Genomic DNA, 24,907 nt, shown 5'->3' on the forward strand with positions numbered 1-24,907 from the left:
ACCTCCCATTAGTCTCAGCCAGCATAGGAAATTTTCATTGTTGGTGGGAGTTGTAGTTCAAAACAGCCGGAGGGCGCAGGACTGGAGAAGTCTGGAACCGGGATCTGCCTTCCCCCATATAAACTTTCCCACTTGTTGGGACCTCTGGCAAAGGCCTTTCTTTGTGTTCCTCCACCATCATGAAAATGATTGGTGGCAACACAGAACAGGGCTTTTCCAGTGGTGGCTTCTAGGCATCCCTTCTTCCCGGCTTCATATTGCTTCCACAGTACAAGCTTTAAGGCAATATGTAAAGTTGTTTTTATTTTTGCAAAGGCATTTGGTTTTGATTGACACATTTTATGGTCTGGCACTCTCTCTTATTTTTATAATTAGAGGCTGTTTGCAGCTGCTTGTTATGTTTATTTAATTGTTTTATTTTTGCGATTTTGGAAAATGCAATATGCCAAAGGCATTTCAGCTCATTGCAGAGGCGCTAGAAAAGTCTGTTTCTAAGCAGGCTAAATATTAAAAGCATATTTAGGCTGCAATTCTATGCCCACTTACCTGGGAGTAAGCCTCACGGAACTGAACGGATTTACTTCTGATGAGAAATGTGGAGGAAAGAAGCCCCTGACTTTGTGGGGCTGGGATACAGCCTACTAAACAACGGTTAAGGGTAATCTCTGCTGCTTCACCAACTTGTTGCCTCTGGCCTTACAAGGTAATGAACAATGATCTCACCTGCCAGAGCACCAAGGTAATTAATTGGCACTCAAGTGGATGAGGGGATGACAAGGCTTTCAAGGTTTACCATTGTTTGTGGCATATTAGCAGAGGGACGTGCGTGGCGCTGTGGGTAAACCACAGAGCCTAGGGCTTGCTGATCATAAGGTCGGTGGTTTGAATCCCTGTGACACGGTGAGCTCCCATTGCTCGGTCCCAGCTGCTGCCAACCTAGCAGTTCGAAAGCACATCAAAGTGCAAGTAGATAAATAGGTACCACTCCAGCAGGAAGGTAAACGGCGTTTCCATGTGCTGCTCTGGTTTGCCAGAAGCGGCTTAGTCATGCTGGCCACATGATTCGGAAGCTGTACACTGGCTCCCTCAGCCAATAAAGCGAGATGAGCGCTGCAACCCCAGAGTCATCTGCGACTGGACCTAATGGTTAGGGGTCCCTTTACCATTTTTAGCAGAGGAGAAGCCAGAGCATGAGCCTGGCTTACTATTCAATGAGTGCTGTTGTTGGTGTGCGGGTGTGCATAAAATGGATCTGCACGGCTGTCTGCATTTCTGCGCTATCCTTGGGAACTCGGTTAAGGGCAATGGCTTCATGATGAGCTTCTGCACTTCTAAATTCACTAAACCACTGGATAAGAGTGCTGCCAAACCCCAGAGTTAAAACCCTGGCAACCCTATTTTAGTTTGGACACCTCTCGCTCTCGCACTTTCTGATACCACTGGAATTGTTGGACACTGGCATCTCCACAATACTCCCCTGGCTATCAGGTGACTCAGTTGCAAAAGGCTGAGAACCAGCGCACAGAACAGGGGGTGGCACCACCACAGCAAACAGCATGGATGATCTCCACAAACTCCCAGTGACAGACGGCTGTGCAGCGCTGTTTTTAATTGTAAAAAATATCTGGCTGTTTTTATTGCTGTTTTATTGCAGATAGGCTACTTTTTATCATGATCCTGTCTTCAAGGAAAGTATCTCACTGTATACGCTAGCAGTGAGGCAAAATGGTTTTCATAGCTGTATTCAGAAGCCATACAGGTGAGAAAGGAATATTTCCAGTATTTTTAGGAGGTGGGTGAATTTTGAAGCTAGGGGAACTGTGGAACAAACAGCATCCCTCTGGTTCATTGCCACTGTCTTTAACATGCCCAGAGTAACCTCCTTGCTTCATAGCATTACTCTGGGAAGCATTCTTGGGAGAAATTTTCAACCTCCAGTATGGGCTGTCATCCCCCCACTCAGAATGCCCCTCAGAATGACGCTACATTGTGATATAGCACAATTCCAGGTGCATTGTGGGAATATTAAAGTTGGTGGCTGGCAGAGCAAAGAGCCACAGGAACACCAGTGACGTTCAGCCCCCCACTCTCAAAAGACATCCCACCCACCCCTGAAATATGAGTGTGGGGAGGCAGTTACACCATTTTCTAAATTCAAGCAGAACTTCTAAGATACCATTTATATGTCCAAAATTGTCCGTGGACTCCCTGTAAATATGTGCAGAAGCTGAGCTGAGCTTTGCTCTCTAAACACAATGCTGTTCGACTCTTGTTCCAATATTTTCAAAGGCAATATCCCATTGTCTCAGTCTTCGGCATTTTCCTCCCTTTTGGAAAACGGGTAAGAGACTTGTGTTATGAATAGGGATGGGGAGAAATTCAATCTTGTTTACATCTTAATGAAAATGTTTGCACTTCTCAAACCTATATGCAAACCGAAACCCAATTTTGCAATGCAGTTCTTCAATAATGTGTTGTGTACAGAAATGCATATATCTTGGGGAGAATTGTACATAAAAATGCATGCATTTAGCAAACTAAAACATTTGGGGAAATTCCTAGCAAAAATGTGTATATTAGTCAAAATTGCATTCAACAATTTGTGCATGAGAATGAATTTTAATAAGCATCTGGTGAGCGGCTTGAAATTTGCTGCAGAAATGTGGAGAACTGAATTTAAGATGGGAAATATGAGAAGCTGAAAATGACAATGTCATCCCTAGGTCTGAACATGCTTACCAAATTGCATCCTGTGTTAAATGAATGTCAGAGATTGTAGCACGTTAACAGTAACTCTTATTGTACATCTAGGTGCCTGTTTATGTATTTGGCTGGGTGGGTTGGTTTTCTGCTTGGATATGGGGCTCTCAGTTTGACTACTGCCATTTCTACCTCTCCGGGGACTTTTTGCAAGGCTGTCTCTAGAAGCTCCTTGGGCCTGGAATTTGACCAGTTCTGAGTCCTATGTCCTGCTTCTGGGTGGAAAAACGACAAGTTTATCCAATGAAAACAGGGGAACACTGGAGCTGTGGATTTTTTGCTTGTTTGATGCTGTCATGTTTTAAAATAGGAGAGGGCACCTTCTATATTCTGAGCGAGGCGGGAAGTGTTCTTTTTACAAACAAGCAATTAAGCAAATGAACATCTGACAATTTTACTATCCTGATGTTCCTCAGACAGCCTTCATAACCAGGGCTAGCCCAAGACATTTTGCTGCCTAAGGCAGAGCAATGAAAGTCATCCCCACTGAGCTGAAGGTATCTGAGGTTAGTCACATTATTATGGCATCTGTGGTGGAACATCCCACAAATGCACCGACCCTTTCCAAGTAGTAAAAAAACCCCAATAATAAAACCTTAAATAACTAATCATCTGCTGTCCTTTTGGGACACATAAAACCAGCTGCCTGAGGCAACTGCTTCCCTTTGCCTAACAGTTGGACCTGCCCTGTTTGTAAATCGTTTGTTCTGGCTATGTGTACTCACGAGAAAATGGGAAACATAAACATTTGCACAAGGATGTGAGCATTCTTGAATTTAGAGAAGTTTGATTTTGTTGTATATTTGAAAGGGCTTTCGCTGCTTTAGAGCAGGGGTAGGCAACCTAAGGCCTGGGGGCCGGATGCGGCCCAATCACCTTCTCAATCTGGCCCATGGACGGTCTGGGAATCAGCATGTTTTTACATGAGGAGAATGTGTCCTTTTATTTAAAACGCATCTCTGAGTTATTTGTGATGCATAGGAATTCGTTCATTCCCCCCAAAAAAAATATATAGTCTGGCCCCCCACAAGGTCTGAGGGACGGTGGACTGGCCCACGGATGAAAAAGGTTGCTGACCTCTGATTTACAGTGCTAATTTCATGTATTTGTAACACACATACCCCAACTTACAAATCTGTTAGAACAAAAAGTTACGTTGAATGTGTGGGATATGAATTAGAGGTTGTTTCCAACTAACATGTTCCACCAGGATAAGGATTTCTGTTTATATAACTGGACTCGTGTCCCTGTGCATGCCTTCTCCAAATGTGCACCTGCTCTGAAGGGTTAGAGGTGAACCCTGAATAGATTTAAGGGGCTTGTGAGGGAAGGGGGGAAGTTCTGTTGCACAAGGATAAATCCTTGTACTGACTAAACAAGCTATTTGGAAACCACACTGCTTAGATAAATAAATCAAACAGTAGTGAAGATTGCTCAGATCTGAATGGTCCATCATCTTGACCATTTATCTGAGACTGTGGGGACAGCTAATTTCTCAGGCCTTTGGTGGCTGAGGACTTTTTTCTTCACACCCACCCACTGCCAAACTGCCCTACCACCCACTCCAGAAAAGCATTATGTTCTCTGAGCGTGAAGCTACCCTCACTAAGACCTCGGGTTAAGAGGGGTGGCACTGTGAGAGAGTCACTTTCTAGCAACTTGCTGCCTTTCGTTCCCTGCAGCAGCTTGACCACTAATCAAGGGGCCAACAAACCATTCACCCATCAACTGAAGCATGATGAGCCCTAAGGTCAGCCACATGAAGGAAGAGAAGAGAAGAGAAGAGATGAAGAAAGGGGGGAAAGAAAAATAGATCCAAGGAGCAAATTTTGGAAATTGTGTCTAGAAAGTCTCATTGAGAATATTCTAAATAAAATGTAATTACCTTTTTATTTCATCCTTGGAGAAGTTTAGGAGAGTCACCTGATTAACTTGATGGCTGAGTGGAGTTTTAAACCTGGATCTTACTCTTGGCAGCATGTTGCACTGGTTCACATAGCCTGTATGAAATGGCATTCCCTCTTTCTCTGCTGTTTAAGGCTAGATGTTGGTCCTCATGGAACCAAAACAGCACACAAGTGGGAAGTTTCAACAGGCTTGGGGAAACCCCAAGGTTTGCAGGAGCCACAGAAACAAATATTTAGAAAGAAAAACATGAGAGGTGGAACAAACACCCCTCAAAAAATACTAGGGTATGGCTGGCTTCTAAAGTGAAGAGGAGCACTCTGGGCTGCAAGATTTTGTTGCATGTCTCACTTGTTCAACTTCTGAGGAAGTACTGCATCTTTTTATTTCTTGCTATTCCTTCCTACAGTCCCACCAAATCCCATGTGAGTTCCAAGTGACCTGCGACATGTAACACAGTCTGTTCTGCTGTGTTCACACAGAAAAGCTCAAGGGGGACGAAACTGACAAAATCCAACACACACCGTTTAAAGATGATGACTGAACATAACTGCCATGCCTTGCTTTAGATTAGCTATATCTGGGGAGGCTTAGTCATTTTTGCCTGATTTCAGGAGCTCAATGTGCCGATGTGTAGAGAATCCGAGGCCTAATAGTGATCTTCTCGTCTAGTCTTAAAGCAAAGCTGTTGGCAAATACTGCTACATCCAATTCCATCTTTAAAAAACCAACACATTTCTTTTAAGGTGCCATTTAACCTCCAGGGGGCTGTAGCCACATTTCAGCGACTAGCTGGCTGCCCGATCTCCCTCCTTCAAGGGTTCTGAATTCCTTGCGCTGAGGACATAATCATATTCAGCAGGTCCATGGTCAAACACTTTGGCCATCTGCAAACAACCTCAAGAGGGGAGCAATCTGTCAGGAACACTGGTGACTCAAAGGAGGCTTTCTCACTGCTTGCAATCCTCTGGTGCTACCAAGAGGTCCCTGTACTCTTGGTGGTCATATTGGCACATAGCTGAGCAACTTTAAGAACTCCTGCGTGGCTTCTTTGCCACTCTACTGCTCCCTCTCCTGGCAACTCAGCTTTCCGCCTTGCTCAAGTCCATGAGTAGCCATTCTAGCTCCCTCCAGATGTTGATGTATTACAATTCCCATCTTCCCTAACCATTGCTTATGGTACTTGGGACTGATGAGAATTTTTGTTGGGCAATATCTGGAGGAAGCGTTGCTGGCTACTTCTATGTATTCCAACTCCTGTTATCTCCTCCCCCCCATTTCCCCCACCTCTCTCTCTCTCAGACACACACAGCTCCTTCACTGATATGAGATGAAGGATTGGGCATTTTCTCATATGGTTTTAAAGGGCGATTAGACAAATTCACGAAGAACCCATCTATCCATCCTTACTGTTCATGGTAGCTCTATGGAACCTTCAGAATCAGAGACGCTAGGCCACTGAAGATCAGCTGCTGGGGACAAAGTTACTGATATCGAGCCTTGCTTCTAGGTTTCAGAGATCGACCTGGTTGGTCCCAGTGGGGAACTGGATGCTAAACCAAAAGGCCCTGTGCCCATTTTGCAGGGTGGCAGTCAAGCCAGCCCAAAGAGTCAGTGCTGTCCTAGAACAAGATGGGGAAATCTCTGGCCCCTGGTATTGCTAGACTCCAGCTTCCATGGGCCTCAGCCATCATGGTCAATGGTTCAGGGATTGTGGAAGTTGTAGTCCAGCAACATCTATATTAGCATATGTGAGGCTCTAACCAGGAATCTCACTGGCCACAGGTAGAATTTGGTGGATATATTTGGGACTGTATAGTATCAAAATGTCAGAGCCCAGACTTGGAAGAGAATAAGAAAGCCTATCCTTGGCCATTTTGGCAGGCAGGAAAGAAGAGGCCAGGCAAGTATAAATTCCATTTTGATGGCCATCAGTCCGAGGGAACAAGGAGAAATTCCTCCCTGCTGTACTCTAGACTCCAAGAAACCCCAAAGGGCACTTATCCGTCTGATACTGCTTAGCATTCCATGCAGCAGGAGTAGGCAGGAGGGTTCTCAGGTCTCTGGTGCCCCAAACAACTGAGGATCTTGGGGCAGGGCCTCATGATGCCATGGGATGACCAGGACGATCTGATATCTTGGTTGGGCCAAGAGATCTCGCCCAGCATTAATGGGGTGGAACTAAAAGGGTGGACATATAGGAAAAAAGGAGGGTTTTTTAAAAAAAATCAGGTGACCACCCCCATTTTTCCTCTGCAATTTGTATGTAAATTTGAGGAAATTGGAGGGACCCCTTTACTCAACATTTTCTCTTTCTTCCCTTCTAAAATCCCTTTATTGCTGCTACTATTTAAAAATTTGGAGGCAGAAACCTTGCTGTTAGTTATCCACAGATCTCCTGGCTGTGAATGTCTGACACCTGTGAAGGTATGGGCTACTCATGAGTAACTTGATGTTCTTCATGAATTTCTTGTCATTCTTGATGTTAACTCTGCATCCTTCTGCTACCCATGAATATTATGGCCCTATCCATCCAAATACTGGCTGTGTTTCTCATTCTCCAGCTCCTGGTTATTCCGTGTTCCGATGAAACAGATGCCCTTTGGCCTACCACCATGCATGGGTTCTCTTACACCTGCCAGCCACATTGCACCGCCCTCTGAGTGGCCATGCGCATTCAGCTGCTGCCCAATGGATGCCTGCCATTAGCTCAGGGCACTCTCTTGCAAGGGGAGTGCTGCAGTCAGCTTGCCTCTTTCGATAAATCCACTGCTCTATTAATAGCTGGCTCTGCTAGCGGGGAGTTGGGACTAGGTGGAGAAGCAATGCAGGAGAGAGAAAGAGAGAGAAAGAGAGAAAGAGAGATGGAGAGGCCACAAGAGCCAAGTTGGACCACAGGGGCCACAGAGCAGAGATGTGATGGGGTGGGAATCAAAAACACAGCTGGGAGCAGAAAAAGGGGGAGGCAGGATGGGATATACCCAACAGGATTGATTATATTCCTTTGCCACAGATTAATGGGAACAGAGAGTTGAAGGGTACAACAGAAACAGCAGCTAATGAGTTCATTTTAAATGCTATCGTCCATAGCCCAGGTCTGTTGTGAGCCACAGAGTTCTTCTAGTTCCCCTTTCCATTGGAGGATTAATTGCTTGACCAAAGTGAGTGCCTTGTGTTTAAGTTTTCAGGGGAAGAGGCACAGTGATATAGTGCTTTGCGGCCAGGAGGTTCCAGGTACAATCCCCAGCATCTCCAGGTAAGATTTGGAAAGACATGCCTGAAACCCCAGAGAACTACTGCCAGTCAGTATAGACCAGTATTTCTCAAACTTGGGTCCCCAGCTGTTGTTGGACTACAGCTCCCATCACCCCGATTACTGGTCTTGCTAGCTGGGGATGATGGGAGTAGTCCAACAACAGCTGGAGACCCAAGTTTGAGAAACACTGGTAGAGACAATACTGAACTAGAAGGAGCAATGCTCTTACATAGTATAGGCAGCTTTCTATGTTCCTAACGGACTTCATCCAGCATTTCATTTGACTGTGACATGGTGATTCTCTTGAAGAGTAAAATATCACAGTGATATTTGGGATCCCTGTTTGGAGCAGAACTCTATGGTTTAGATTTGAAGGGCAGCTCAACCCAGCTGGGGAGGGGAGAAAATGCAATGCAATCTAAAGCAAGATCTCTGAAAATCAGATCAGAGTTGGCATGCATGTTGAGAAAAAATATTCTGCATGCATGGACCGCAACTCAACTCAGCTTCCAGCTGCTGTTTTCCAAAAGGTTCAGCAAAGGAATTATGCGCAACACAATTGCATCTCCTTTGATGACAGAGGTTTTTGAGCAAAGGTTGCTGTACAAATTGAGGATTGCACCTCACAATTCACATTAACATGTGTGAACGCCAGCATGACCCTACATTTTCAAGCAGAAATGTGCAACACAACCGTACAATAGCTCCCTTGAGAACTAAAGGCACCCCAATGGAAGTTAGAGTGGACATTCAAGACAACAATCTGGATTTCAGGTTCAAAGATCAACTTGACCTCCCTGCAACCACTTTCAAAATGGAGGAGAAAGATGCCCATTATAGGGTAGCCAACATGGTGCCTTCAAGATTGTTGAACTCCAACTCCAATCATCCCCGGTAGCCTGGGGTGATGGGAGTTGGGGTCCAACTTCTGTAGCATGCTATGTTGGCTGTTCATGGTGATCATAATGAGACACCTGGAACAAAATTTCTCAGACTTGGTATTTATTGGCAGGGCTGGCCCTACTATTAGGCAGAGGGAGGCAGCCTTCTCAGCGGCAGGTGCTGTGGGATGGGAATTGGTGGCAAGATGTTGCAGGAAAGAGTTGTGTGTGTACCATGTGATCTCCCCTGTTCTCCTTGAGAAAGCCTACTTCCCTCAGGTGCAGTTGAGGACACTGACCCACTACCAATGTTGATGGAAGATTCAACCACCAGTCTGGTCAGCTTCTCTGCATGGAATGGGGTGGTGGGGATCTTGCTGGCTGAATACAACATAGATGCCCTACCACAAATGCAGATGCTTTGGCCCTTCCTCATTCTGAGGAGCAAGGCCCTCTACTTTTGCCCCTAAATCCTGCTCTGATGGCACTGATGTCAACACATGCTGGCTAAACTTCCCTTTAGATCGGTCACACTTTCCTCCATAACATTAATTTCCAAAAACTGCCTCTCCCACTTTGATATTCACAAGCTAAACTGGTTCATTCTTTGTGTCGGTGTGGGAAAAGGCATGCAAGAGACTCATACCTCTTCTTTCCTGAAGTGGGATCTGTAGATCTCACTCTTGTTCCTGGGTCTTGCTATGGGAAGATGCACACATCCTTCACGTATTACAGCCAAAACAGGAAAAACCAACCTCCCGTCCCCTCCTCCCTTCCTCTTTCTTTCCCTTTCTCATTTTAACCACCACATCTATATGTGTAACAGTCAACATTCCTAGCAGTGCCATATATACCATTTGTGTGTGTCATTTCTGCCCTTCATTTTCTTATGGCCATTGGAGGCATGGTCCTATGAAATGGGGACTCATCTGTCACCTCTTCAGTCTGATGATGGTCCACCATCTAGTAGCTGGTGATCCAGATGAGGTGGCCTTGCCCTCCATCAACTTTCACCACAGGGCTACTTAAGGATCATCTTGCCCGAAGGGAGGAGAGAGCTGGATTTCAAAAGGACTTGTTATCTGTATATAGTTTTAATTTATGCTTATTTTTCAAACATATCTGTGCAAATTCCTTTGTGAGGCTCACCTGAAAAGTGCTATATGCATATCTTAATTTGTTAAAAGAATCATAAAAAGTTAAATTATCCTGATTGTGAGTGTGTAACATGATACATTGACAGGGTAGTAATGGGCAACAAGTCTGTAATGGGCACAGACTTGTAACCAACTGCAGTCAGATAGGTCAGCCCTTCTAATCACTCAGCGTCCAAAGCCTTTCAGATAAACAAAACTATGCATGGCACTTTGAAGTGCCATCAACTGATTCTCAGCCCTTGCACAGAACTGTGCTGTGCTGTGGTACCCTGACAATCAATTGCTGGGGCTTCAAAGAGCTGCATATGGCTCTACGCAAACCCCAATGATCAGCTGACTGCCAGGGTTGCAAAGAGCAGCACCCGGGGGGTGGGGGATGGGCATTGCACAGGGTTTGGTGGGTGAATGCAAATCCTTTTTTGGCCTAACTGCTTCTTTGCCTACTCCACACCTGGTGTCACAATGTCAGGCCAGAGGGTGCTCACCACAACCCAAAGGGCACGGAACATGCTGTTCTATCATCAAATATGTTCCTTCCTGTTTTCCCTCTATTAATGGACAAGATGGACCATTCAGGTATACAAGGTCTATATAAATTACACCATTAATGCCAGCCGTTTATAATCAGTGATGGAATATCAACCCATAGGCCACTTCTGTTTTTCCCTTGGGAGTTTGACTCCTGGAAAGAATGAAGTGAGAGGCAGAAGCAGAGCCAAACGCTGTTGCTTCTCACCTCCTCTGGCATGAAGGAACAGTTATTTTTACTATCTCCTGCCTCCCCCTCTCTGCTCACCTCTCAAGTTAATATGGCAAGACACAGCCAGCCCCTGGGGTATACAGTCAAAAAGCCATGGCTTCTGTAGGAGCCCAACCAACAGTCACATTCAAAAAGGCAAAGGAGTACAAAGTCCTTGAATCCTCCTCTCCCTTTTCTGATGTACTTTTCTGTGTGAACACTTTTCTGCAGATCCACTCATGAACGCACCATGTCTGTCGCATACACATTTCAACACTATAGATCGGGGAGAAATGCAATTCAGCTTGTGAGTCCATCTAATGGGCACTATCCAAAGCAATACACCACTGAAACTCAGCCAACCTTCGAAATTGGAGCTTTTCCGAATTTTGCAACGCAGCTCTTTAGCCAAAAAATGTACATAAAAGTATGTACACAGGGGTAGTGTGCATAAAAAGGCATAAATTAGTGAGAATGACAAAGAAAAATGCATTACATTAGGAAAAAAATGCTTTTCAAAAACATGTATATTTGGAGTAATTGGTGCACAAAGGCTGGTGAATTTTCATGACTTTTTTGAGTTAAATGGAAACAAATTGTGAAGAACTGAACCTAAGCTTGGAAAAAGAAGAAACTGAGAAACTGAAATTGACAGATTCGCCCACTGCTACTCAACACTCAAACTAATTACACCAGTTAAACTGTCACCCTTCAGATGGTTTGACTACAGCTCCCATCAGCTCCAGCCAGCCTTATGTTTCACCATAGAGCAAGGTTGGCAAACCTGTGGCCCTTCAGATTTTTCTGCACACAACTCTCATCAACTCCGATCATTGACTGTAGCTGATAGAAGTTGGGAGTCCACCATCATCTGGAGGGTCGCATGAGGGGCCAACAGAAATTCCAGGACCCTGTGTGCTAACCGTGGATTGGGCCCTCGGCCTCACCCTCAGTCGGCTCCTTCAGTTTGTGCATGTGAAAACTAAAACAAGCCTTATCTAGCTAGCATCTAGCATACTTCCTTGGCTAGTCTCATTGCTCTATGTTTTGCAACAAGTGAAGCTGCCGTATAAGTGATGTGGGTTTTTTTTTAAAAAAAAAGTTTAGATCAAAGTAGGGAGATGGAGATCTGGGGTCTGACACAAAAGATGAAGGCCACAATGGGGAGCCTCAGGCCTAGGCTCTGAATGGGGCCCTCCATGCCTCTCCATCTAGCCCTCAGAAGTCTCCCTAGGCCACCTTGCTCCCCCCCCCAGGCTGTTTCCCTGGTAATCTGATGGTGCCTCTTGCTTGCCTGGACAGAGAATGCAGGGGTGGCTGGCCCATTATGGTGAATGGAGCACCACCCCTCAACCCTAATCTGCCCTCAGCCAGCTCCTGCCCACCTGCCTTCTTCCAACCAGGTGATGGCACTGCTCCAGAGCAGACCTCCCTTTTGGAAATCTGTATCAGCCTTAGCCAACCTGGAGCCCTCCAAATGCGTTCGAACTACAACTCCTATCAGCCCAAAGCACCTGGGACTGAGAGGAGTTTTAGTTCCAGACATTGGGAGGGAACTAGACTGGGGAAGGCTGACCTGGATGCACAAAAACCAAGGATGGCTGGGGAAGGGAGCAGGTTGCCTAAGGCAGTGTTTCCCAACCTTGGGCCTCCAGCTGTTTTTGAACTACAATTCGAATCATCCCTGACTACTGGTATTGCTAGTTACAGATAGGTAGCCGTGTTGGTCTGCCATAGTCAAAATAAAAAAATTCCTTCCAGTAGCACCTTAAAGACCAACTAAGTTAGTTCTTGGTATGAGCTTTCGTGTGCATGCACACTTCTTCAGATACCATTACTGGTATTGCTAGCTAGGGATGATGGGAGTTGTAGTCCAAAAACAGCTGGAGGCCCAAGGTTGGGAAACACTGGCCTAAGGTGATGTTTCCCTCTTCTGCTCTGGTCTTCAGTCCTCCCTCCTTTAACATGCTTCTGTTGCTCACTTCCATTATGGACTCTGGGGGAGGAGACAGACAGACACAGAGATTAGGGTGGCCATGTGTCCTGTTTTACAGTCCTTTATTTGAAGGAGCCCTCTAGCTGAAGAGCTAAACAGAATCGTAGAGTTGGAAGGGACCCCGAGGGGCATCTAGTCCAACCCCCTGCAATGCAGGAATCTCAGCTAAAGCATCCGTGACAGGCGTCCATCCAACCATATGGTCATTTTGGGATGGGTCACATCTCAGTGGTACAACATCTGGTTTGCAGACAGAAGGTCTCAGATTCAGTTCCTGGTATCTTCAGGTTGAAAATATGGAAACTGCAGAACCACTGCCTGGAACCCTGGAGAGCCACTGCCAGTCAGGGTGGACAATACTGAGTTAGATGGACCCATGGTCTGACTCAGTAATAATCATTTTCCTATGTTACTACAAGAAAGGAGAGCAGGGACCCTGATGCTACTCATCAATAGCTCCTGGAGAGTGAGCAGGCAGAAAAACAGGCCACCTGGTCAAAGTCTTCTACAACAGTGTGAGATGGACTGTATTTCCATCTCTTTAAATAATAGCAAATGTTTTCCAGATGGCTACCTATACATGTGATGTATGGAAGTGAGAGTTGGACCATCAAGAAGGCTGATCGCCGAAGAATTGATGCTTTTGAATTATGGTGCTGGAGGAGACTCTTGAGAGTCCCATGGACTGCAAGAAGATCAAACCTATCCATTCTTAAGGAAATCAGCCCTGAGTGCTCACTGGAAGGACAGGTCTTGAAGCTGAGGCTCCAATGCTTTGGCCACCTCATGAGAAGAGAAGACTCCCTGGAAAAGACCCTGATGTTGGGAAAGATGGAGGGCACAAGGAGAAGCGGACAACAGAGGACGAGATGGTGGGACAGTGTTCTCGAAGCTACAAACATGAGCCTGACCAAACTGCAGGAGGCAGTGGAAGACAGGAGTGCCTGGCGTGCTCTGGTCCATGGGGTGACGAAGAGTCGGACACGACTAAACGACTAAACAACAACAACCTATACATGTAAGTTTTCTTGTGTGGTTTTTATGCAATTCTGTGTCCTTAGGACTGGGGGGGGGGGTTGATGTTCAAGTGGCCACCTTAAAAGGCACTGTTTTAGTTTGGGGAGTGATTTCTCCTCTTCACCCCCCCTTCCGCTGTCTTTTGGCTCACCAAAGGCTCCCGCTCATGCTGCTTTGCCTGGGAGCCCTGAGTCTAAGAGAAATAGATCATCCCTTGGGCTGTGACAGTGGAAGATAATGGAGCCAAGGGGAAAATACTAGCTGAGCCAATCAATTTGCTTCCCAAGCCATGACTCTCTCCCTTCCAGGGTGAGCAGCAAGTTAGGAATGTAAGAAGTCCAGCTAGACGGGGCCAAAAGCATTCTTAGTTTGGCATTCTGTTCAGCACAATTTCGGCCAACCCCAGGCCTCACCTATGGCATTTCCCTGTTGTTTACACCTGGTACCTGAAGCTCCAAGCTACACTGCCTCTGGTTCTGGAGGTTTAGTTATTTTGTTTATTAAAGTTATATACCACCCTTTGCCTGAGGATCAAGGGCATATATTTACAGTACAAAATCCAAAAATACATAACATTTTAGCTATTTTAGCTGCCGTGGCCAAGAGATTAGGACAGATGGGCACAGTATGAATTTGCATATTCCATTTAGCCCCCCAAAGTAAAAATAGAGGGACATACCCACAAAGAAGCAGAGGGGAGGACTTTCATCCTCTTATTCCTTCAAAAGCTATCTAACCTAGATTTTTATAGATACCTTTTCAAGACATCATCACTGGGCCACCGCCTCTGCCCCAAATCCTACATTCACCCTAAGGACCCTTCTTTCTTTGGACCAATGTGCTCTGGAAGAATGCCTCTACTTTGAAATTTGACTCTTACCTCCCAGAACAAATGGGCTTGGGGCAGTGATGGAAGTCAGGAGGTTGTGGTGGGATGAGCTGTTGAGTTAATAGATGGTGTGACACACACACCTAATGTCCAAGAAAGAGAAAGCCGAAATTTTGCGTGAAGAAAAGTGGACGAAGCTATTTTGGGGGGAAATGCGAAACAGACTCTGGTTACACCCATGCCATGCATTTGAAGCAAAAAACACACCAATCCTGGGAACTGTAGTTTGCTAAGGGTGCTTAGGAGTTGCAGCTCTGTGAGGGGTAACCTACAGTTATTGGGATTCTTTGGGAGAAGCAATGGGCTTTAAATGTATGGTGTGGAAGGAGGAAGGCAGCTCTATGGTAGAGCATCTGCCGTGCTTGCAAGAGGACCCAGGTTCAATTTCTGGCATTTCTATGTAGGCCTGGGAAAGGCACCTGCGCAGAACCATGGAAAGCCGCACCTAGTCAGTGCAGACAACACTCAGCTCAATGGACCAACTGTCGGACTCTGTGCAAGTCAGCTCCCTATCTTCCTATAGTGTTCACTGTGGAGAAGTGGATGCTGGACTAGACAGGCCATTGGCCTGATCCAGAAGGCTGTTCTTACATCAGCGCCCATTAGCAACAATTACACAGAGTAATTTGGCTTTTCTGGGTAATATTTGGACAAATGAGCAGAATCATCCTTCAGGCTGATGTAGCAACAGCAGAGAGAGCGACAGTACAAGCGACATTTTTACACGCCTTCTTCCAGTGACTCCTGCAAGTGTGCTAAGTCAGGGGACCAGAGTCAACATGCAAAGCAACACCAGTGTTTTTACATTCAAATAAAACATGGCGTCCGCATGTGCATGATGGCATTGTGTGGTGTGGCACACTGGCACCTGTTTGGTTTTTAAAAAAATTCTATCTATCATCTATCTATCTATCTATCTATCTATCTATCTATCTATCTATCATCTATCTATCTAAAAATTCTAAAAATTCTATCTATCATCTATCGGAATACTAAAAATGGAAGACAACAGACCATATTTCTCCTCACCCCATGTAGTGTGGAACCAACATGTGAAGACAACAGGAAACTTGGAGCAACAGGGCAGAATGGAAAATTACTGTATTTTTCTGTGTATAAGACTAGGTTTTTTAACCAAAACATTAGGTCAAAATTGGGACTCGTCTTATACATGAGTAGTGTTGAGGGGTGTTTTCTTAATTTGGAGTCCCCCCAAATAAGGGGCGTCTTATACATGGAGGTGTCTTATATACGGAAAAATATGGTATTTGCAGCACCAGGAAAAAAATCATGCCTCTACTCAGCCTCATTGTCACCTGCCCCACACCTCACAGGTTTGCAAACGGACTCCCCTGTGTGACTCAATTCCCTGCCCACCTTCATGCCAGAGGTCAGGTGAGTGGGAGGGACTTCCTGTGCTGGCCAGTTCATTTCCTGCCCATCATTCTCCCTCCATCCTCAAACATGCCTTCACCCCTGGCTTTCCCATCTTGCACACCTTCCCTCTCTCTGTAGCTAGATTTAAGGGGAGGGGCTGTCGCTCAGTGGCAGAGCATCTGCCCTGGGTTCAATCTCTAACATCTCCAGGTAGTGCAGGGAGCGACACCCCAGAGAGTTGCTGCCAGCCAGTGTACACAATACTGAGCTGGATGGACCAACCAACCGCCTCAGGCAGCTTTCTATGTTCCGATGCTCTTGTCCAGCTCTTTCCAATAGTCTCGGGTCTCTGTCCTCCATTTTAACTCCTAATCTAAGTTGCACCAACCACACCCACACGCCCAGGCCTTGTCCTCCTCGGTCAGCTGCTGCCCGGCCTGAGCTGCAAGCATGCTTACTCGCTTGCCCCCACCCACCCAAAACACCTTGAACTGTCAGCTCCCCGCAATTTCACATCCGTACCAGGAAAAAGAAAATCAAGCATCTCTTGCACGCACGCATCAGACAAACACTGTCCCTTGACATGCTGGATGCAGACAGACACAGGAGGCATGTGCTTTAGTCCTGCTGGGCAAGCCCCCCCCCCTTGCTGATTGGGACACCCCAAGATGTGCAGGCTAGCATCTCTCCCCCCCTTCCACCCTGCCCCCTCCCGAAACCCAACTCCGCCCAAATACCTGCCAAAGACAACTCTCACCCCCCACCCCAAAAAAGCCAGTCGGTGCTCCTGAATGTGTTGGCGACAGTCCCACCCCCCTGGTCTTTTCAGAAACAGACCCCCAGAGACCCCAGCCACATTCGCTGTCAGCCTCTCCAGTTCAACCCTCCACTGCTCCCAAAATGGATACGGTCCTCTAGGGAGGGGCTGTGCCATCTGGCAGGTCCAATGCCCGGGAACAGGGCAAGGGGGTTTGAGTGGCAGACAGCCCCCTGCCTGGGGAGGGGAAAGAGGTTGGGTCCGCCGGCTCAGCTTGATTCCAGACAAAGGCCAGAGAGACAGAGAGAGAGGAGATCCAGACAAAGGGAGGGGTAAAATAAAAAAGGGGGGAGGAAAGAGAAGACTCAGCCTACCTCGATGCAGAGGAACTTGGAGCCGGCTGGCATCCAAATTAGGGGCACCCGGCTGGCAGTGGGGACCATGAGCTGGGGCAGCTGCATGGTCCCCAGCTCCTTCGGCTGCCACTGCCGCTTTTCGGAGTCGGCGAGGAAGCAGAGGCACATAGGCATACACACACACAAGCAGGCACTCTCTCTCTTTCTCTCTCTCTCTCACACACACATAGAGAGCTGGCTGTGCTGCTGAATACATCACAGTGTCAGCCACTGGCAGGGCTGGGGGAGGGGTGGGCGTGGGGAAAACAGCTCCCAGCCTTGCCAAGGAAAGAAAGTGCAGCTGGCTTGGTGGATGGAATGAAATGTTTCAGTCTCTTTCTTTCTCCCTCTTCTCTCTCTCTCAATGCCCCCCCCCGATTGCCACCTCTTTGCAGACCCCTCGCCAGTCACCAACATCCCCATCCCTGAGTTGTGTGGCATAAGAGGAGGAGGAAGAGAGAGAGAGAAAGAGAAAGAGAGAGAGAAAGAGAAAGAGAGAGAGCTCACCCAGAGGTAAAAAGGGCTCGTTGTGGCCTTGAGTAAGCTTCAACGGACTTGCCAGCCCCCCTTTTCCCTACCATGCTCCCCCAAAATTTGGCACCGAGGAAATCTAGGTTCTGCAGGCAAAATAAACCATGCCCATATTAAGCATTCATGCATGCTTTCTTTTAAAAAGGAGGACTAATCAGTTGGCCTCCGTCTGTCTTGAGAGAAGAATATACAGAAGTAGAATGAAGAATTTGGGGTTTATTTTTTTAGGAAATTCTGCATTGGCAGATGGGGAGCGAGGGGATGGAGACGGAGGCTAGACTGCAAGGGTGGTGAAGGAAGGATGGAGAAGAAAAAACTTGGTTGTGTGATGAGGAGTCAGACAAAGCATGCATAACTCCATCCATGGATTACTAAACAGAGCTATATTTGGCAGCACGTAACAATCAAAATTATATACCCACCCCCATGAGGACTAGCTACTTGAATTTTCAGAGAGGGGAAGAATCTTTGTCCCCCGGTCTGGCAATATGTCATACCAGAAACATTTTATTTTTTTTGTATGCTTCACTAAATGGCAGTTTGTTTTGCAGCAGGTAAAATGTAAAAGGTAACGGTAAAAGTAAAATGTAAAAAGGGAAAGGTATAATGTTTTGTATGTTTTCTTCAAGAAACTTGAGGACTAGCTACTTTGGTTTTATTAGGGGGGAGGGGAAAATCTGTTTTTCCTCTCAGAATCTCATACCAGAAGCAAAATTCTGCCATTGCACTGTGAGCTCGCAGACATGCAAGATGTACACTACCCAAAGTGCCTTCGAAAGGGCTCATCCTCAGCTGATCTTAGAAACCACAGTCCAAAGTCTTAGAAACCACAGTCCAATGAAAGGCCAGGAAGTGCCCTAGTGCATATGCAAGAGCTTTGTAGATTGAAAGCAGCCAATGAAGACCTTGGAATACCAGCAAAATATGCAGTCCATGACCCATCCGTAGAAGGAGAGCGACTGCTGTTCCAGACTACTGTATATTAATTATTATTGGCAACAGAAGGATCAGCTGACACTCCCCAGAAGATTCATAGCATATAAAGAGCAAAAGAAATGTTTCCTGCAAGAAAGAAAGAAAGAAAGAAAGAAAGAAAGAAAGAAAGAGGAAGGAATTGAATTAGCATCCCTCATGTGAATCTCGTTCCTTCTCAATTTCAACATTTACCTTTGATGGAAGTTCCTGCTCATGGTCTGAATTTGTCCTTCCCATCCCCTTAATGTACTGACAATGCTCTACTTAGCTTGTCCAATTTTGAGCCAGGGTTCTCTATAACTCAGCTTGGGGAGGTGTGTTCAGTGCCCATAAGTGGAAACAAAAAAGGCCATTGGGCATGTGCAGAGTTAATTCCTTCTCATCGCTAACTCACACTTCTGGGATATGGAAGACAGGCTTCATGGTAAAAACTGGGTTTGACAAACCCACTCCAGATTAGTTATTGGTAGCTAATATCCATGACAGCTAAACAGCCTCCATGTTCAGAGGCACTGAACCCTTAAATATGAAATTGCAAGGGATAGTTGCTACTTACATGGCCTCTTTGTAGACTCTCAAGAGGCATCTGACCACTGTGGGAAATGAGATACTGGCCTAAATCAGCATTTAGTCTGATCCAACAGGACTCTTCTAATCCCACTTCCACTTAATTAGAGTATGGGTCTCTATGGTCCTCCAGATGTTGAACTCACCCCTGTCAGCATGACCAAAAACTGAGAAATTTTGGTTCAGCCCTACTGCGGAGTAAGCACAACAGAACACAAGGCAAATATGCATAGGCTTTCACTGCATATACAGACTTTAGCTTGAGACTCTGGGTCGGTTCACACAAAATGACAAATCACTACTTGCTATTACATGAGCAATGCATGGAATCACTTTCTTGTTCCTTCTGTCCCTTGAACAAAGTAATTAACTCCATTTCTATCTAGATTAGAGTAAATCATAGCTTATCATTATGTCAAGACGGACAAACCATGGTGTATGCTTGCTCTCTGTGCCAGAATTGGAAACCGTGGTTTGACATGCAGACTGAGTCTCTGTGGCACATTCTGGACTCCAGAATTCTCTTTTTCTATACCTGTAATAGCCATACATTTTCTTGCCTCTAGAGGCCACTTCTCCCACAGGAAATAAAAGCCTGTATGTGGCTTGATTTAAATATAAACAAGATTTTTAATAGTTCTTCGCTATGAGCTGGTAGAGAGTCCAGCCACCTCAGTCTCTGGCAGAATTTCTCCACCCCTCTTGAGTTCCTCATGCACTTCTATATATTTTGACTATTATTGGCATTGCAGGTGCCAACATCTGGATCTCATTGGTGCTTGGATGGAAGATGACCTGAGAAATCATAAGCACACAACATGATGGAAGAAAACTGAGGGGTAAAGAGAATGCCAGTTTTAAATGGGTATTTTTGTACTGCTCACAACAGTTCCTTAGATTTCCAAAGTTTGAGGAACCCTGATATAATACATACTTGTTTTCTAAAGCTTTTGGAGGAATATAAGGTGTTAATCTAGTTTTAATTGACGTTTGGTCTTAGATTTGCTTGATTGGGTGCTGTTTGATCCATAATGGGTTTTTTTTTTTTACGGTTGATCTTTTTGTTTGTGTATTTTTTCTCATCTTACTTTGGCAGCTTTCAGCCTGTGAAGTAATAATAATTAACTGAAGTAATAATAATAAATTCATTCCTACTCTGTTCCCTGGCTCTCTTACATTTGCAGCTAAATTCTTGCCTACTGAAGTAGTCAATAGCCTGGAGAATCTTTAACTTCAAAGAACTTAAAATACTTATATACCACCTCTTATTAAAATAATGTCAAGGCAGTATATTATTCAACTAGACTCAGCCAGCTAGAGTTGCTTGCAGTGCTGCTGAGAATGTTGGCCCCAAAGTGACCACTGAGAGAGGATTGGAGCCTATCTGAGATAACTTGGATCAGTTCTCCCCCACCTAATGTGGAGCTGTCTCTAATGCATTTGGGGGTGGCGGCGAATCTCATGTGACCCTTAAGGACCAAATGTGTCAGGATGCTGTCAGCAGCTCCCAGCTGTTGCCCAGGAAATTATAAAGACAAGGGAAGGTTTCTAACCATCCTTTTTTATTTAGTATTTACAGAGAGAGGCTATAGAACCCAGCCTCTTGGATAATGGCATTGTCCCATGTGAATCTCCACCTCCTCCCGTCTCTCCCACTTCCTCATTCATCACTTCTACGGGTGCTGCTAGGTGCCCTCTGTCTTTGAGCTCTTTGCTCTCCTACTTTCAAGGCTCGCCGGGTTCTGGAAGATGGAGGGTCTGGAATGCTTTCTAAAGACACCATGTCTGTCAGCTGCCACCCCTCTGCTGCTTCCTCCTCATCCTTCTCCTCCTCTCCCATGATTTCCCAACTTTTCTCCTCATCTGCCTCTGAGCTGCACCTCCCTCAACCCCCTGTTATAAATCTAAGCTGTCTTCCTTTTCCTCCTCCCTGCAAGGGTCAAGCTGGGAAGGCGGTCTCCACCATTCCTCCTCTGCCCAGTCCCTGACACTATCTGAGATCACTTTGGTCAGTTCTCCCCCACCCAATGTGGAGCTGTCCCTAATGCACGGGGGCAAAATCTCATGTGACCCTTAAGGACCAAATGTGGCCCTTAAGGACACTCCAGCTCTTGGGACTCTCTCTAGCCACCCTACTTCTCCCTCACCCGCATGGATCGGTGAGGCGATAGCTTCCCTCCATAGCTTTGCCTCCTCCTCGGCTGGAATGTTTCCTTAAACTCCTATCAGACTTGCCATGGGATGCCCAGGTCACATGTGGAACATCCCCCCCCCAATCGCCCTCACAAGCTGGCGCCTCTGCCTGGGTGAGGGATAGAAAGCAGTGTGTGGCTGTGTTTAGAGAGAAACTAGCCTGCTGTGCAAAGGTAAGGTTGACTATCACTGCCCCATCCACATTTGCCTCTGGACCCACCCACCACTCGCATATGGTCCCCAGGCAGCTGCCCAGAAAAGGATGGAGCCTTGGACTGAACAATTTTTCCATCCCTCCCCTGCTGGGTAATGCAGAAGCAGGAAATCCAGTTCCTTTCTAACTTCCCTCCTCCACAGCCAAACATCCTTTGGCTCTGTGCTTCCTCTCAGTGATGGTTTTACGTATAAGCTAAACAAGTTATAGCTTAGGGTCCCACTCTCTTGGGGGCCCCAAAAAAAATTAAAGGAAAAAAACCCTGGATGTACATTTCCAAAATATAAGATAAAAAACAAATGAAATAAAACGTACATACAGTGACAGTGTTTTGTGTTGTGTGTAGGCTCCTATGATGTAAGAAATGGACCCCGCCTACTAACCTAAAATATCACTGGTTTGCTCATTTCTACATCAATTACTTTGATAAAACACATATTTCGTTATGTGCAAATGGCTTTAGATACCTATTAGGTCCATAAGTTGCCATATAGCAGCCTTTCTCAACCTGTGGGTCCCCAGATGTTGTTGAACTACAACTCCCATCACCCCTAGCTAGCGAGGCCAGAGCTCAGGGATGATGGGAGTTGTAGTCCAACAACAGCTGGGGACCCACAGGTTGAGAATCACTGCCAAATAGCATATATTCAATACAAAAAAACAGTGACAATTTGTTGTTGACAAAAGACAGCTGGACATATAAAGGGCCCCATTACCTTCGGTAGTTTAGGGCTTCATCAAACCTAAATCCTGCTCTGTTTCCTCTCCACCACCATGTGAACTCCATGTCAACTTTTGGGCTGTGCCTCTTATTTTTAGACTCCACTACTTTAAAAATGAATAAACAAACAGATGCCAAGTTATACAATTTAACACACTTAACGTGCCATACATTTCCCCCTCTCCAATGACTTTAATGGTATTGGTTGATCAAGCTGCCTGAAGTTAACTCTGGTTCCTACTCATAGAAATCTCTGGGAAAGGTGTCCAGATTTAATTTCTGCCAATGCTCTCTGCCTTTATGACATCGATGTAAAGGCAGCACCATCCATTCATTGAAATCCATGCTCCATACAGCCATTGCCAACAGGCACTGATGTATCATAGTGCAGAACGTTGTAAAGGTTTGGTGTGGAGTCAGCAGCACAGTTTCCGAGCAATAACTCCCTCCACCAATCTTCACATGAAATTTATGGCTCTCAAGGATATAACTCTTGCCTGTGTGTGCAGGCAGATTCTGAGTCTGAATACAATGGTGTCAGCAAGGTATTTGCTTTGCAACGTGGTAGCTGCTGGAGGTAGATCAAATTCAAACACGGATGTGCAGATCTGCCATGGGGAGCAAGGGCTCTGTTCTCTGGGGAAAATACAAGAGTTGGGTCTGGGCTGTGAAGAAGCACCCTTGGGAGAGTAGAAGCTTATGGCTAGGATTTGTGGGGCCAGCTAGTAGTGAAGACCAAGAAGTAAGTCAGCAGCACAAGGAAACCAGGTCAAGAAGCAATGGTCAAAGACTTAAGGGCAGTGAAATGAAGGGTTAAGGGCAAACCAAGGAGCAAGCCAGGCATCTGTACCAAAGACCAAGGACACACCAGAGCTCAAGAAGACCTCATTGCTCAAGGAAGGCTCAAATTGAATGGGAAGACCTTTTATATTTCTTCCTATCCAGGAGGATGCAATGGCTTCAGTCCAGGGACTGAGGGTACTAAAAAAGCCAATGCAATTCTGGGCTGCATCAATAGGAGTATAGCATCTAGATCAAGGGACGTAATAGTGCCACTGTATTCTGCTCTGGTCAGACCTCACCTGGAGTACTGTGTCCAGTTCTGGGCACCACAATTCAAGAAGGACACTGACAAACTGGAACGTGTCCAGAGGAGGGCAACCAAAATGGTCAAAGGCCTGGAAACGATGCCTTATGAGGAACGGCTAAGGGAGCTGGGCATGTTTAGCCTGGAGAAGAGGAGGTTAAGGGGTGATATGATAGCCATTTTCAAATATATAAAAGGATGTCACATAGAGGAGGGAGAAAGGTTGTTTTCTGCTGCTCCAGAGAAGCGGACACGGAGCAATGGATCCAAACTACAAGAAAGAAGATTCCACCTAAACATTAGGAAGAACTTCCTGACAGTAAGAGCTGTTCGACAGTGGAATTTGCTGCCAAGGAGTGTGGTGGAGTCTCCTACTTTGGAGGTCTTTAAGCAGAGGCTTGACAACCATATGTCAGGAGTGCTCTGATGGTGTTTCCTGCTTGGCAGGGGGTTGGACTCGATGGCCCTTGTGGTCTCTTCCCAACTCTATGATTCTATGATTCTATGATTCTATGAACTGTGAAGTTGTCACCGGCAGTTCAGTGCTTCACCAGATGGGAAAGTTGCAAACAGATCCAGCTGCTCCTGACACAGCAAGGGGTGGGTTCGATGCAGTGAAGGCATCTTATCCATCATGGCTTCTAAAGAAGTAGATCCATAAATAAAAGCTTTGTCACGGGTTTTTTGGGTTATGATTGCTAAATGGGATCAAGAGCAATACACTTCTGGATTTAGATGCTGGCCACAGGAAAAAAATCAAGGGAGTGCTGTTGCATTCATTGCCCAAAAAGAAGACACTGATCTGTGATAATGATGAAAACAATGACACAATAAAATGGCTATATACTGATTTATATGCACAGATGCAATGTTTGAAATAATCACTGTAATTTAAATGGAAATACGATGCATCTCACCATAGCACTGAAGACTCATCAGGCGACCTGCCTGCTGCCCAACTGCTGACTGTTGATGGGCCTATCCTGCTTTTTCTTCTTATGGTTCTTGGAAACAACTGGTGTCCCCCAGACATTCTTGGACTTCACCTTGCATCAGTCCCAGCCAGCCAATGATCAGGGGTGATGGGCGTTGTAGTCCAACATCACCAAGAGAGCACCATGTTGGATGCCTCTAAAATAAGAGGATGCCTTCCAAGTAGCACACTCTAGCCCTGGGGAGGCTTCCCAGAGGCACTTGCCATGGACAAAATGCTGAACAAAACAAATCAGCTGTTTGCTCCCATGGGGCTCTTAGGCACTTAACCTGCTGTTAACTTTGGAACTGAGAGACAGGCATAGCTTGGTTAGTCAGTGGATGCATTCAGACATGAGGATTATTGCATTCATTTTCCTGGTCATAATACTAGTGCTTCTCTCCCAGTTTCTCATATTCCTCTTACACTACATTACCCAGAATTCCCTAGGAAGAGGAATCAATTGTCAATCTCTTCTGGGAACTGTAGTCCTAGGAGAAGAACAGGGAGTCTGCTA

At 45.9% G+C, this 24,907-nt stretch overlaps 1 protein-coding gene across 10 annotated transcripts in view; it reads right to left on the reverse strand.

Annotated features, from left to right (window-relative positions):
- The window catches only part of CELF6 (CUGBP Elav-like family member 6), a 181,614-nt gene that overhangs the window by 80,920 nt on the left and 75,787 nt on the right, over positions 1–24,907 (reverse strand). For 2 of the 10 annotated variants that reach the window (XM_082198602.1, XM_082198601.1), the window contains exon 1: positions 17,109–17,339. The exons of the other annotated variants lie outside the window; for them this stretch is intronic. In XM_082198602.1, the coding sequence (XP_082054728.1) occupies positions 17,109–17,264 (156 nt within the window). In that variant the 5' untranslated portion in view covers positions 17,265–17,339. Of the gene's footprint in view, positions 1–17,108; positions 17,340–24,907 lie in introns of those variants that run through there. 10 annotated transcript variants of the gene reach the window in all.

The sequence above is a fragment of the Podarcis vaucheri genome, assembly GCF_965113315.1.
Source record: "Podarcis vaucheri genome assembly, chromosome: 14".
Lineage (NCBI taxonomy): Eukaryota > Metazoa > Chordata > Lepidosauria > Squamata > Lacertidae > Podarcis > Podarcis vaucheri.